Genomic DNA, 16,189 nt, shown 5'->3' on the forward strand with positions numbered 1-16,189 from the left:
CGATTTAAAGATGGCCGCGAAGACACCAGTGATGACACTCGCACTGCCAGACCATTGTCAGCAAAAACTGATGCAAACATTGAAAAAATCGGTAAACTTGTTCGACAAGATCGCCGTTTAACAATCAGAGCAGTGTCTGAGTTAACAGGAGTTGACAAGGAAAGTGTTAGGCAGATTCTTCATGAAAGTTTCAACATGAACAAAGTGTGTTCAAAAATGGTTCCAAAGTGTCTCACAATTGAACAGAAGGAACGCCGAAGAATGATTTGTTCTGACATCCTGGAAAACATTGAAAGTGATCCCACCTTCTTACAAAATGTTATTACTTGTGATGAATCATGGTTTTTTACTTACGATCCCGAAACTAAACGCCAATCGATGCATTGGAAAACTCCTGGTTCTCCACGACAAAAAAAAGCACGAATGTCAAAATCGAAATTCAAGGCAATGATGATTGTTTTTTTTTGACATCAAAGGGATTGTGCACATTGATTGGGTACCAGAGGGACAAACAGTGAATCAGCATTACTACATTAGCGTCCTGGCTACCCTACGTGAGCGAGTACAGAGAAAACGGAACGATTTGTGGAGAAAAAAGTCATGGATCCTTCACCAAGACAATGCCCCAGCTCACAGTGCGTTGTCAGTGAAGACGTTTTTGGCAAAACACAACATTCCCATCTTAGATCATCCACCCTACTCACCTGATTTGGCCCCCTGTGACTTTTTTCTTTTCCCTAAAGTCAAGTCAGCTTTGAAAGGAACTAGATTTGAGACTGTTGAAGCAGTAAAAGAAAAAGCGACGGAAGTAATGTATGGACTTACCGAAAATGATCTGCAGCATTGCTATGAACACTGGAAAATTCGTATGGAGCGGTATAGAGACTGAGGAGGAGAGTACATTGAAGGAGATAACATGAAATTGTAAATAATTGTAAATAAATGTTTTTTCCAGCATCAGTCCGGTTTTTTTCTAGCTGCACCTTGTATTGTGCCATAGTGCCCAATTGGCACATTAGATCGTATAAAGTTCGAGCTGGTTGGAGGGCCCTCCTTATAACGCTCCAGATGTTCTCAATTGTGGAGAGATCTGGCGACCTTGCTGTCCAAGACGGGATTTGGCAAGCACGAAGACGGGCAGTAGAAACTCTCGCCGTATGGCGGCTTTATCTTGCTGAAATGCAAGTCAGGATGGCTTTCCATGAAGGGCAATAAATGGGCCTAGATACTGTCGACATACCACTGTGCTGCAATGGTACCGCGGATGACAACCAAAGGGGCCCTGCGACGAAAAGAAATGGCACCCCAGAGCATCATTCCTGGCTGTTGGGCCACATGGCGGGCAACAGTCAGGCTGGTATCCCACCATTGTCCGGGGCATCTCCAGACACGTTTTCGTTGGTCATCGGGGCTCAGTTCGAAGCGAGACTCATCCCTGAAGACAGTTCTACTCTATTCAATCAGATTTCAGGTCGAGGACGTTTTTGAAGACGCCACAGACAGTGGTGGTGTAACCTCCCCCTCACTTATCGACCTTAATGACAGTGAAAAATTAAACCGCGTGTACCTAATGGAAATTTGGGAAAAGCAATCATCACCAAAGTTAATCTGTCGGTAAAGAGGGAGGAAAGGGTTACATCTAAATGAAAGGAAAAATGCTAATGAAACTGGTGGAAATTAATTTTGAAAAGGGGTAAAGTTAATAAAGAAAGTAAATGTGCGGCCGTTACGTTAACAATTAACTAGCGTTAATTAGATATTTGAGATTTGAGGGGAAATTACGGTCGCCAGTCCTAAGGACAATTACTATAGTAACTGAAAAAGAAAGGTTATTACATATATAATTAGCATTAGAAGCGTGGCAACTGAAGGTTGACACGTGTAGTGTGAAAACTGAAAGTTTGCCAAAAGTAATGAATTTCGCTACACTCTGACTTAATTTAGCAAAAGAGTTAATAAAACAGGAAAATCGAAAGTTAATTTAGTGACTGAAGTTAATAGTGAGCTTTCTTTCTGAAGCACATCGAAATTCAGTAAAATACGGTTAGTCTTGGACTACCTCAACAATCATTTCAAAGGCTACTTGAATCTACGCAATTTTGAAATAAGAGATTTAACTTTGAACTTGAATTAAATGATTCTGAACAATTAACAATAGTAAAATTTAGTACGTACCAAGCTGAGCTGCAGTCACAGGTAAGCTAAAATACGGTAACAAAGCTCGCACTCTTAATTCGTGCTTGTGTAATCTAAATATTGTAGCCAGCTATGAATGCCTTAACTGAACTTTGAAATTAAAGCAGTGAAAACGAATTAGCTATATTACTTTAATGCTGGCGTTTGAATTTCAATGACACTCGGGTTCATTTCGGAAAAGGAAGGGACTCTGCTTGGTAATGCAATTGGGACAATGAGCAACAAACGTTCATGCTAAGTTGCTGTAATTATAGTGACGAAAATGGAACAGTTTGAAAAGCTGAGGTCTGCCATACAGTTCTAAAACTTTACGTGTGTCCAGTCTTCCTTGTCGGTTGATTGAAGGTTTGAAGCCGTCGGTCGAGGAGGTGGCGACAGTCACTCATTGTCGGCCGTCGCTGTTGCAGAAGCTGGATGTTGGCGCGCCTTCTTCTCGACACGGTCACCAGATGAAACGGGCTCTTGATGTGCGCTAGTTAATGTTTCCCGTCCGCGACACCATGTCAGAAACTATCATCGCAAGTCGAGCGCAATTACATGCTGCCAAACCCCGAAAGCGCGGCAACTCGCGGGAGCGTCACACAACACACCTGCTCCACTCGCTACTCCAGCCAGACTCTGCTCTGCCCGCGCTCCACGCGGCCGAGTTAACACTACCAAAGATCCTAAACACTCTGGTTCTCCACACGACCTATCGACGTATCCGTTCGATAGCATAGTTTTCCCTAGGCCAGACCCAGCGTATAAATACAAATAATATTCACAAAACAAACAAACATATATATATATATATATATATATATATATATATATATATATATATACAAACTGTAAAACAATTACAATATATGAAGACACAGAAATGTCATATATTCAGGTAACAAAAATAAGGAAAACAAATTTATAGTACAATAGATGGAAATAGGAGGATATGCATTTCCGGCGTTACAGCGGGATGACAACCTGACTGTCGCCCACCCTCGACAACCAGGAGTGTTGGTATGGGACAGCATTTCCTTTCATAGCAAGATCCCTTCGGTTGTCGTCTGCGACATCCTTACAGGACAGCGGTTCGTGGACGATATTGTACGCCCCGTTTTGTTTCCCACCCGCACACGTTGAGTTCTTACTGCTTGTTTTCGTATTTGTCAAACCCTACCTTGACCAGCAAATTCGCCAGATCTCTCCCCAATGGAGAACGTTTGGAGCATTATGGGCAGGGACGTCCTGCCACATCGGGACTTTGACGATCTAACGTGCCAATTGGACAGAATTTATCACGATATCCCTCAGGAGGACTTCAACACACTATCAGACAATGCCAAACCGAATAACTGCTTGCAAAGGGCCAGATGTGACTTGCTCAGTTTCTGAACCTCTTTCTCTTTAATAAATCATCCAATTTTTCTGAATTTGTAATCATTTGTATGTGTGTACATGCACATCACGTCTATAGATTTCCACCCCATTCGAATAATTCCTTCGTGAGTTGGTCGGCGGGCTTAATGTACTGATCGCCACCATTCGCAACACGTTGTGTTGACTGTGGTCTGTTTCCAGTTCCGCCAACCTCAGCTATCTACAGCTATGAAACTCTCTGGTTACGTGGTGAGGTGGTATTGAGTAGGAATGACTTTGATTAATAATAGTATATGAAGTTATACCAATGCACTACTGAATCTGAGACACTATCACAAAAGTTTGATAAACTATTTAAGTCCCTGTTTTTCTGTACTGACTATGTTGTATTACAACAGCCAAAATTAATTTTGTGTTCCTCTCTATAAATAAGTATCGCATTTGGAGATAACTGTCTCCGTAATGCGCATTCATGAATCCATGTTGAAGGTGTCAAAACTTAACACCATGGCAGCTGATCCGTACGAGATTCGCTGGCCAGTGTGTTGCGCTACCCTACTGTCCCTGGGTTAGCGACCGAATTCAGAAACGGCGTTTAAAATTAAGCATACTTAAAAATTTTACTTTCTCTGGAAGTATTTTTGTTTGTTACTGAGCAGGAGAATTATACTCTTAAGAAGCTCTTAACGTTTGTGGTCGCTTTTAGGTTCGCCTGTTCGTTGCTAGATGCGTGTCATTACACTCGTAAAATGCGGCTGAAAACCGCAGGGCACTTGAAACTTGATTCGGGCCGCAGTTAGACGACCACCGTGTTACAAGCGATCAACTCGAATGTAACACTAAATACAAGTAAGGACAGGGGTCACAGTAAGTCTGTGTGCTTTTTTTGTAATGCATTTCAAATATAAACATTGCTCTTTGTTTTTCTCAGGTTATTGAAAAAGAAGGAGGTGACTTCTTCAGCCTTCTAGTGTTTAACAAGGTCACTTCACAACACAGCGGTGTGTACACCTGTCTAGCTTCCAACACGGCTGCTACAGTCAACCAGTCAGCACAGCTCCAGGTTAACGGTAAGACATTCCTCATGCCTTCCAGGCAGACTATTGTTAGGTGCTAATGTCAGTAAAAGGCAGACGTAAAATTAAAAAAAAAGCAAGTAGTTATAAAAATTTGTACATTAGGCCTCAGTTCTCCTGAATCCATGGATAAAAATATGTGTCTTCGTTTTCAGTTTATTTGGCTATTTTCAACTGCACTGTGAAATATGCTCACAACACAAAATTTGCACCATAAGCGTAAAATATTTCACTTTAAAAATTACATAAAAACCAAGGAGAAATGTTGTTCTTTCTGTTTCAACTCATCCTCTAAATTACTACAGCTAGGAAAACAATAAGTTTTAGTAACGCTTCTGTCTTCTCTTTTAGTTGCACCACAGTGGTTAAAAGAACCTCAGGATACATCTACGCTGGAGGGCAATTCCCTGTCCGTTCACTGCCAGGCACACGGATTTCCTCAGCCAACTATCTCCTGGTTCCGTGGCATAGGTGAGCAAATATTACAACACTGCTGTGACGACACAAAAGAAGGTCGCTCACATAAGTAAGAAATTAAGTCACAAAGCAGACGATATCATTTTTCAATACTACTTCTGCAAATTACCTGTGAGTTATTGAATAATAGCAGGATTTTCATCATATCTGTAGTACATACTAATGAGATAAGCAGTATTTTATGTTAGTAAAGTCTTGTCCTGTCAGAATAGGCCTAAGATTTGGCAAACGAACACTTTTCTTGGAAACCGAACGAGAAACATAGTGATATGAAAAACGTTGTCAAATAAAAAGTCTAATTTGTTCGGAATGAAAAGTAATTTTTTTAACTACAATAATTGTTGTGGTGGACCTGCATTGACATAGAAATATTTTTACAGCAACGAAACACATAAACGCTTTTGGCGGCGTGACTCTGGTGTCAGAGTTCTACATATACTTCTGAAATTTTCAGCAGATCGTCTAGACTCTTTGTAAGAGTAAGGTTGCCTCAAAATGTTAAACATACGAGGGTTGCCCAGAAAGTAATGCAACGCATTTTTTTTTCTTTAGCCGAAAACAATGCTACGAATGCGAAACGTTACGTATGTACAGGGTGTTTCAAAAATGACCGGCATATTAAACGGCAATAAAAACTAAACGAGCAGCGATAGAAATACACCGTTTGTTGCAATATGCTTGGGACAACGGTACATTTTCAGGCGGACAAACTTTCGAAATTACAGTAGTTACAATTTTCAACAACAGATGGCGCTGCAAGTGATGTGAACGATATAGAAGACAACGCAGTCTGTGGGTGCGCCATTCTGTACGTCGTCTTTCTGCTGTAAGCGTGTGCTGTTCACAACGTGCAAGTGTGCTGTAGACAACATGGTTTATTCCTTAGAACAGAGGATTTTTCTGGTGTTGGAATTCCACCGCCTAGAACACAGTGTTGTTGCAACAAGACGAAGTTTTCAACGGAGTTTTAATGTAACCAAAGTACCGAAAACCGATACAATAAAGGGTCTGTTTGAAAAATTTCAACGGACTGGGAACGTGACGGATGAATGTGCTGGAAAGGTAGGGCGACCGCGTACGGCAACCACAGAGGGCAACACGCAGCTAGTGCAGCAGGTGATCCGACAGCGGCCTCGGGTTTCCGTTCGCCGTGTTGCAGCTGCGGTCCAAATGACGCCAACGTCCACGTATTGTCTCATGCGCCAGAGTTTACACCTCTATCCATACAAAATTTTTACCTGGACGGCTTCGTCAATAAACAGAACTGGCGCATATGGGGAACCGAAAAGCCCCATGTTGCAGTCCCATCGTCCCTGCATCCTCAAAAAGTACTGGTCTGGGCCGCCATTTCTTCCAAAGGAATCATTGGCCCATTTTTCAGATCCGAAACGATTACTGCATCACGCTATCTGGACATTCTTCGTGAATTTGTGGCGGTACAAACTGCCTTAGTTGACACTGCGAACACCTCGTGGTTTATGCAAGATGGTGCCCGGCCACATCGCACGGCCAACGTCTTTAATTTCCTGAATGAATATCTCGATGATCGTGTGATGGCTTTGGGCTATCCGAAACATACAGGAGGCGGCGTGGATTGGCCTCCCTATTCGCCAGACATGAACCCCTGTGACTTCTTTCTGTGGGGACACCTGAAAGACCAGGTGTACCGCCAGAATCCAGAAACAACTGAACAGCTGAAGCAGTACATCTCATCTGCATGTGAAGCCATTCCGCCAGACACGTTGTCAAAGGTTTCGGGTAATTTCATTCAGAGACTACGCCATATTATTGCTACGCATGGTGGATATGTGGAAAATATCGTACTATAGAGTTTCACAGACCGCAGCGCCATCTGTTGTTGAAAATTGTAACTACTGTAATTTCGAAAGTTTGTCTGCCTGAAAACGTACTGTTGTCCCAAGCATATTGCAACAAACGGTGTGTTTCTATCGCTGCTGGTTTAGTTTTTATTGCCGTTTCAAATATACCGGTCATTTTTGAAACACCCTGTATTATCTGAAGTCTCCTGAGTGAGAGAGTCTAGTTTCCGTCACTTTCGACAGATAGCGTAGCAGCAGGACAGTTTCAAACTGACGTCTGTCGGTGATGTATGTTACAAACAACGTGTCGTCATTGAATTTCTCACTGCAGGGAAAGAAACTGTGGGTAATATTCACAATCGCTTGTGCAAAGTCTATGGAGCAATGCTGGCGACAGAAGTACAGTAAGTCGCTGGCCACGCAGGGTGCTGTCATCAGAAGGCGGTTCGGCGGAGCTCCACGTTTTGCAGCGCTCGGGGAGGCCGTCCACGGCTGTCACACCTGACACGTTGCAGCGAGCTGATGTTGCCATTCGCGAGGACAGACGCATTACGACTCGGCAATTGTTGTGACATCTGTCAATCAGCGAACGAAGTTGATACAGTGAAGCACTGGCTCCGCCACCAGGACGAGGATTGGTACCGACAAGGCATACACACCCCTGTTTCGCGCTGAAGGAGGGCCATAGGACAGGATGGAGATTACTTGGAAAAATAGGGTGTGCAGATAAAACTCCATTCTTTCGTGGTTGTAATTCTCATTAGGTTCAATAAAGACTTGTTGAAGAAAAAAAAATTCGGTGCATTGCTTTCTGGGCAAGGCTCGTATTTCAACTGTTCTCAACATATTATTTAGCCCACATCAAATTAACTGAGAAACATACTTGTTAATTTTCCTTTTTTAACAAAAATAAATTCACAAATGCAAGTATTCGAGACCTAAGTTTTCACTTTCTTTTAGGTGGAAAAGCGACCGATTTCCAACCACTGGTCCATACTCCACCACACGTTAAACTGTGGGAAAATGGAACGTTGTCAATACAAGCGGCATCCTCGGACGATGAGGGATTCTACCTATGTCGTGCTGACAACGGGATTGGTGACGGCATCAGCAAGAATGTACAGGTTTCAATCAATGGTAAGAGAATTTTGCTAAGGGATGTTTTCTTGTACAAATCTGTTTGATTTTCACGTTTATCTTTGTACTGCACAATTTCGAATTTGACTGTACAAAAGCTGGAGACACAAATCATGTTCCCAAAAAAGAGCCAGTTATTACTTTGAAACAGGTAATGTGAATGATACACCTGTTTCAGTTTTATCAGCGAAGGACGCCGGAAGCTGTAGTATTCAATAGGCAACAAACATGCTATTTAAAGTCGATAATGTTAAGAAAAAAGAAAAAAATTGTGAACGTCTACGTCGTGTATAGTAGTATCGAAATTAAATCAATTGTAGTTATGAATCATTGGGTTCAACTGCAACGAACATTTATGAAATAGGAGAAATTGACCTAAAATGACAAGTGCCCTAAAATGACATCATCGTTCGACAGCAGGGTTAATCAGAAGAAGTTTGTATGCTATTTCCTTGATGCTTTTGAACAGGGTGGCCTACTTGCAAATGCTAAAACATCGTACCAGTCTCTCAAAATTATAGATTTTGTGTCATAATTTCCGTACACCATACATAAAAGTTAAAGCAAACGACAAATTAACTAGTAGCAGTAGTAACAGTAATAATAATAATAATAATAATAATAATAGGAAGTTTTATACTTTAGATCGCTAAACAATTGGTTAGTAGTAGTAGTAGTAGGGGGCGTCGTAATAATGCAGGAGGAGGGGGGGGGGCGGGACACTGTGTGCGGAGAACAGATTTTTCACCATTCTGCGCATTACGTCAGCGTCGAGAAACTGCTCAGTTCGCGCGCGCTCGTACATGTTGAAGCGACTAAGTTTTGTGTTGTTGTTTATTTTCTTGTTCTATCGAGTTTATTCTTTCTGTTTGACGTTAACAATGCCGAAATGTGCTGTGGCTGTTGTGAAAACTACAATCAGAAGCCTATCAAAGTTCCCCAAAGATCCTGAAACATCTGCTCGGTGGGTTCAGCTCTGTAGAAGAAATGATTGTATTAACTTTAATTTTAAAGAATCCCTTTTTTACGTGATCTCCAAGCCGAATTATTGAAACTTCAGCCAAAGAAGATCTTAAAGCCGACTGCAGTTCCTACATTGCATCTTACTAAAGATTTCTGCTGCTTCTTCCTCTGTCCAACAAAGAAGTGACAAAAGTAAAGACTCTGAAACACGTAAACGTGCCCTTACACGCTAGCTTCTTTGTCACCAAAGAAAAAGAAAGCAGATCAAAGCACAGAAACAAACTACTTAGAGAGAAAAAACAGCGTTTAATAGCTGAAAACAATACATTGAAGACGAAAAACAAATTACTGTCTCATGCATTAAGCAGACAGAGGAAGCTAAGCCAAGTCCTCCAGTGTCGACAAAGTGCTAAAGTGATAACTACATTACAGCAAGTTTTATAAAAAGTATTTACGAACACACAAACTATATGTCTCATGAAGTCCAAGAAGAGTACACGTTGAAGTCAGGAAGACGTAAACAAAGCCTTGCTTCTGCGCTCTCTGTCCAGAAAAACTTAACATTTATTTGAGGAACGTAAGTGTATACCATTACCGGGAGTTTCTACGTTAAAAAGATGGATTTATAATATTTTTCGATGTCTTCCTGGCGTTTTGACGGATGTGGATGAGAAAACATTAAGCTTAAGCGAAGCAGAGAGGCTGCGCGTGTTGAGTTTTGATGAAATGAATGTGGACAGTCGCATATGTTACGACCAAGAAGCCGACATCCTCTACGGGCCACGTAGCCAGGTACAGGTTGTTGTAGTTTATGTGGAACCTGTGTGTTACATCTACATCTACACAGATACTCCGCAAGCCACCGAGAGGTACGTGGCGGAGGGTACCCTGCACCACTACTTGTCATTTCCCCTGCAGTTCCATTCGCAAATAGAGCGAGTGAAAAACGACTGTCTGTACGCCTCTGCTCGAGCCCTAATTTCTCGTATCTCATCTTCGTTAGCGGGAGCAAAATCGTTCTGCAGTCAGCTTCAAATGCCGGTTCTCTAAATTTTCTCAGTAGTGTTTCCCATTGAGTTTCCGAAGTAGCTCCGTAACACTTACAAGTTTTGTTCTAACCTAACAGCAACAAATCTAGCAGCCCTCTTCTGAGTTGCTTCGATGTCTTCCTTCAATCCGACCTGGTATGGATCCCAAATACTCGAGCAATACTCAAGAACAGATTGCACCAGCGTCCTATATGCGGTCTCCTTTACAGGTGAACCACTCCTTCCTAAAATTCTCCTAATAAACCGAAATCGACCATTTGCCTTCTCTACCACAGTTTTCATATGCTCATTCCGCCTCATATCACTTTGCAACGTTACTCTCAAATATTTAAACGACTTGACTGTTTCAAGTTGGACACTATTAATACTGTATCCGAACATTACAGATTTGTTCTTCCTGCTCATCCGCATTTACTTACATTTTTCCACATTTAGAGCTAGCTGCCACTCATCACACCAACTGGAAATTTTGTCTAAGTCGTCTGGTATCTTCCTACAGACAGTCAACTTCGATACCTCACCGTACACCACGGCATCATCAGCAAACAACCGCAGATTGCTGCCCATCCTGTCCGCCAAATCATTTATATATAAAAAGAACAGTTTTGATACTATGATGAATCTGGATTTATTTATTTATTTATTTTATCCATCTTTCAGCACTAACATGCAATCGATGTCGTCAGAAGAGTTACAGCTATTTGTACATTATGTTTTACATACCAAAATATTACATAGTAAAAATATAGCAATGTTGTAAACTATTAGCTTACAACAGCCTCTACACCTAGATCCATACATAACAGTAAGCCATAATTTATCAGCATTAACATGCAATCAATGTTGTCAGAAGTATTATAGCTATTTGTACATTATGTTTCATATAACAAAAATATTACATGGAAAAAAAAAGACAGTGTTGTACCCTATTAGCTTATAGCTAGCTGCCTCTACATCCATAACTATACATAACAGTAAGCCTTATTTTATCAATAAATTAGATCATCTTTACAACTATTCTGAAATTCTTCTACACTGTAGAAAGTATTTTTCTTCACCCACACTTTGGTTTTAGTTTTGAAAATATCCATTGAAACCAATTGAGCCTGTACGGGTAAAGTGTTGAATAATTTTATGCCAATGTATTCATAGCTAGATTGGGTTTTCTTAAGCCTGGTTGTGGGTATATCAATCATATTTGTTTGTCGAGTATTGTGTTGATGAACTGATTTCCTTATAGTGTAGTGGTTTAAGTTTTCTTTTATGTTTAATAGGCAACAATATATGTAAAGAGATGGGACTGTGAGAATTTTTAAGTCTCTAAAATAAGGTCTACATGAGGTCTTGTTGTCAGTGATTCCGTAAAAACGTCTAATTGCTTTCTTCTGCCAAGTGAAAATTTTTTTGGCTCCTGGAGAGTTACCCCATAAAAGAATGCCATATTGTAGATGGCAATGAAAGAAGGCATAGTATGACTGAAGCAATAAATCTTGTGTAACACATGTGTGTAGTTTGGCTAGTAGGTAGATAACTCGTGATAGCTTTCGACATACATAATCTGTATGTGTGTCCAAGTTAATTTTGAGTCAATGTGTATTCCTAGTAGTTTAACAGATGATAACTCCATGTTACTGTTTGATAAACTGAAGATTATCTTGACAGTCTTTTCATGGTTCATAGATAAGTCATTAGCTTTAAACCAGATATTAGATATTTTGAGACACTCTTCACTTTCCTCCTTCAATATGTTTATATCCTTTCCACAATTAGCTAATGTTGTGTCATCAGCATAGAGGATAGATTTACAGGGTAAGTTATTCGGAAAGTCATTTACAAACAATATAAATAATAGAGGGCCAAGCACTGAGCCCTGAGGAACACCTCGTTTTATACTTAAAGTCTGTGACTGTTGGTCATTATGCTTTACTATTTGTTTTCTATTGCTGAGGTATGATTCAATTAGTGAGAGTTCCAAGTGTTTGATTCCATAGCAACACAGTTTATATAATAATAATTTGTGGTTAACTGAGTCGAAAGCCTTACTCAAGTCAATTAGAATGGCTTCAGCAGATAATTCTGACTCAAATGCGCTTAGTACAAAAGAGATAAGGTTTTCAACTCCTTTGACTGTTGATAAGTTTGACCTGAATCCATACTGAGAATCATTTAATATATTATTGTCTGATAGGTGTATGCATATTTGCTGCAGTATGCAATGTTCTGTTATTTTTGAGAGAATAGGCACAAGTGAAATTGGTCTATAATTATTGATACAGGACTTGTCACCCTTTTTGTATAATGGTATGACAACTGTTTTTTTGAGACATTCTGGAAAGTGTCCACTCGAGAGCATCCAGTTTATCAGTATGCAAAGAGGATATGTTATGAGATCTACAACTTTTTTAATTACATAGTTTGACAGGCCATACACATCTTCAGATCTAGAGTATCCTAATTTAGAGGTTGCTTTAATTATATCAGTTACTTGTACTTCTCTCCATTTACAAGCTGACACTATGTTTGTAATGTTTTGTTGAAAATTTCTGCCAGATATGGGGTGAGAAATAGGTGTATGTGTTGAATTGGAATTCTGGTTGCTGTGGGTTGGAAGGCTAAGATTGGCAGAGTTGACAAAAAAGTGATTGAAATCATCAGCAGTGACGATAGCAGCATTTGTGTTGTCTTTGTAGTTTATATCCAGACCTAGCTCTGCTTTTATTACTTTCCATGCAGCCTTACATTTATTGTGTGATTTTTTAATGAAATCACCATTTGCCTTACACTTGGCTATTTTAATTTCAGATCTATATTTTCTTTTCAGGTTTTTGTGAGTTTCTTTATTTACTGGTCCCTTTTTGACCTTATCGTGACAAGTAATTACCAATAGTCTCAGTTTTCGTAATTGGGGTGAAAACCACTTCTGTAAAGTTGAGTGGCTAGGTTTCCTAATTTTTTTTTGTTTTTTTTTTGTTTTTTAACCACTGGACAGCATGCGTGGAAGATTTCAGAAATGATTTTGAGGAATGTGCTGAAGGCTTCATCAACATTTCTGGAGGAATGTATAACAGTATTCCAATCTATAGACTTAAGTTCTTCTCTATACTTGCTAATATTTGTATCTGTAGATAGTCTGACACACTGAGTTTGTTCCTCGTCTTCTTTTGTTTTTTTAGTAATTAGTTTCACCCATATACCTCTATGGTCTGACAGGTAATCGACATTAAATAAGCCTAGCTCAAAATCACATTTGTATATATTTGTTATTAGATTGTCAAGACAGGAGGAGTGCCTTGTAGGACTTTCATTAGCACAAAAGAGATTATAGGATCTTAACATGTTTACTAAATTAACATTTCTTGCTGTCATTTTCCTAATGTCTATGTTTAGATTCCCAAAGATTAAAATTTTGTATTTAGTATATTTTTGTATACTGATCACAAGTTTTTCTAAACGTTCTATAAATTGTTCTACATTACTTTCAGGAGTGTGATATAAAGACACAGTTATGAGCTGTATAAAGCCAACTGTTAGAATACTTCACCAAAATGTTCAATACATAAACAATAAAACAGAGGAACTAGAGGTAATATTACAGGAGTATAGGCCAAACATTCTAGTAGTTACAGAACATGGGCTAAAAGAAAATCACATAGGAATGTACAACTTGAAGAATTATGTGAAAGTAGCCAGTTTTTGCAGAACTTCCTATAAAGGTGGTGGGGTTGCCATTTTTTCTAACTATAAATCAACTAAAGTCATAAATATAACAAAATATGCTATAGAATTGAGCTTTGAAGCTACAGCACTGGAAACTAAAATTGCTGGGAATTTATGTTGTGTATTAGGTTTATATAGATCACCAAATGGTATAATCAAAACCTTCTTTGAACAGCTGGAAGATATAATCCAACACCTCTCAAAAACATATGCTTATTTGATAATTATAGGAGATCTGAACATAGACACAAGTAAAAATACAGACAATACTAAGACCCTATTGGCCATATTGTGCATATACAACCTAAAAATAAAAATAGATAAACCAACCAGAGTAACAAAGCATAGTGAAACTATAATTGATCATGTAATAACAAATATTCCTACATGCTATTGTGACACACAGTTAATAAACTCCACATTATCAGACCATTTTGCAATCATGATAGACATAAATATAAAGACTAGTGATTCAGTGCAGAAGATATGGGAGATGAGAAGACAGAACTACCCACATAACATAAATCTGCTAAAAAAGATGTTAGAGGCAGAAAACTGGGAAACAATATATGCAGTTAAAGATGCAAACACCAAATGGAACCAGTTTTTTTCTTTATTCAGATATTATTATGATGTTACATGTCCTGTTAGTAAAAGGCTTGTCAGACAGCAACAAAAAAAGAAAATCTGGGTGACTGGAGAAGTAATCCATGCCAGAAATAATCTGAGAGTGTATTATGACCTCTCCAAACAAAAAAATACTGAGGCCTACAACACACTGTATAAAATAAAAAAGAAAGAGTACTGTAGTTTTATCAGAAAAACTAAAGCATCATTCATCAGGATGTCTATAGATAAGGGAAAGAACCACTCAATAGGTTTATGGTCGTTCATTAATGAAGAGAGAGGAAAAGTAGCAAATCGGGCGGAGGACATCTGCCCACTGATGAGTGGGAAAAGCAACGCAAACCCTCTAGATGTAGCCATTACTTTTAACAGATATTATATTACTGTAGCAGACGAATTAATAAGTCAAAATAAAACAAATGCAGCAAGTAAATTGTTAAACCCCCCACATACAAATCATACTATGGTTTTCATACCTACAACGGATGCAGAAGTGTCAAACCTAATAAAACAACTTAAAATTAAACATTCATCTGGCTTGGATGGTGTCACATCACATCTCATAAAGGAATGCAGAGAATGTATATTAAAACCATTGACACACATGCTGAATGCTGCGATAGAAGAAGGTATATTTCCAGATTCACTTAAAGTAAGTAAAGTGAAGCCAATATTTAAGAAAGGGAACAGGGATGAATTAGGAAATTACAGGCCAATATCATTGATCTCAACATTTGCTAAAATATATGAAATGATAATAAAGAATAGAATTGTAAGTTTTATAACAAAGTACAGTATACTGCATTCATCACAACATGGTTTCAGAGAAGGGAAGTCAACAAAAACAGCATCAACAGATATAATTGAGCACATTCTCAATTTATTTGACAGGCAACAAAAGACTTGTGGGATTTTTATGGACCTGTCTAAGGCATTTGATTGTGCGAACCACTCAAAATTAATGATGAAATTATATCAGTATGGAATTAGAGGAAAATGCTATGACATACTTAAATCATACATTACAAATAGGAAACAATGTACAGAAATCAGACATACTAGTGGGGGAAATATAACAAACTACAGATCAGAATTACAAACAGTTAAACATGGTGTGCCGCAAGGGTCTGTGCTTGGGCCAATACTACTTATACTCTACATAAATGACTTCCCTAGCTATATAAATCAGAAACTTATAATGTATGCTGATGACACAACAATCATTTGCACAGCTGACACAAAGGAGGAGCTTGAGAAGGAAGCGCTCCTGACTATCGAAAATGCAAATAAATATGTAACACAAAACAACCTGTTTATGAATCAGTCTAAAACAATGAATGTAGTATTTCAGACCAAGCGTAGTGAAAATTATAATATAAATGTTAATATAAATGGAAAGACTATTAAAGAAGTAACCAGCACAAATTTTCTAGGAACTATAATAGACAAACATTTGGCATGGGGGGAGCACATAGATGCACTGTGTAAAAAGATAAACAAACAGATCTTCATCATGCATAAATCAGCTAAGACTGTGGATGTTAAATTCCTCAGATCAATGTATTATGGACTTGTCTTCCCACATTTGTCTTATTCAGTTCATATATGGGGAAGTGCACAAGCTGGCTACCTAAAAAGAATATTCACAATTCAGAAAAGGGCAGTGAGATGCATTGCAAAAATACCACCAAGACAGACCTGTAGGCAAGCTTTTGTATACTATAATATTATGACAGTATATTCACTGTACATATACCAAAGCATAATG

At 39.0% G+C, this 16,189-nt stretch overlaps 1 protein-coding gene across 1 annotated transcript in view; it reads left to right on the forward strand.

Annotated features, from left to right (window-relative positions):
• The window catches only part of LOC126143752 (Down syndrome cell adhesion molecule-like protein Dscam2), a 726,918-nt gene that overhangs the window by 447,901 nt on the left and 262,828 nt on the right, over nt 1-16,189 (forward strand). Inside the window, exons 13-15 of the mRNA XM_049915449.1 lie at nt 4,487-4,625; nt 4,983-5,102; nt 7,889-8,065. Coding sequence (XP_049771406.1) covers nt 4,487-4,625; nt 4,983-5,102; nt 7,889-8,065 — 436 coding nt within the window. The remainder of the gene's footprint in view (nt 1-4,486; nt 4,626-4,982; nt 5,103-7,888; nt 8,066-16,189) is intronic.

Source organism: Schistocerca cancellata, chromosome 1 (assembly GCF_023864275.1).
Source record: "Schistocerca cancellata isolate TAMUIC-IGC-003103 chromosome 1, iqSchCanc2.1, whole genome shotgun sequence".
Lineage (NCBI taxonomy): Eukaryota > Metazoa > Arthropoda > Insecta > Orthoptera > Acrididae > Schistocerca > Schistocerca cancellata.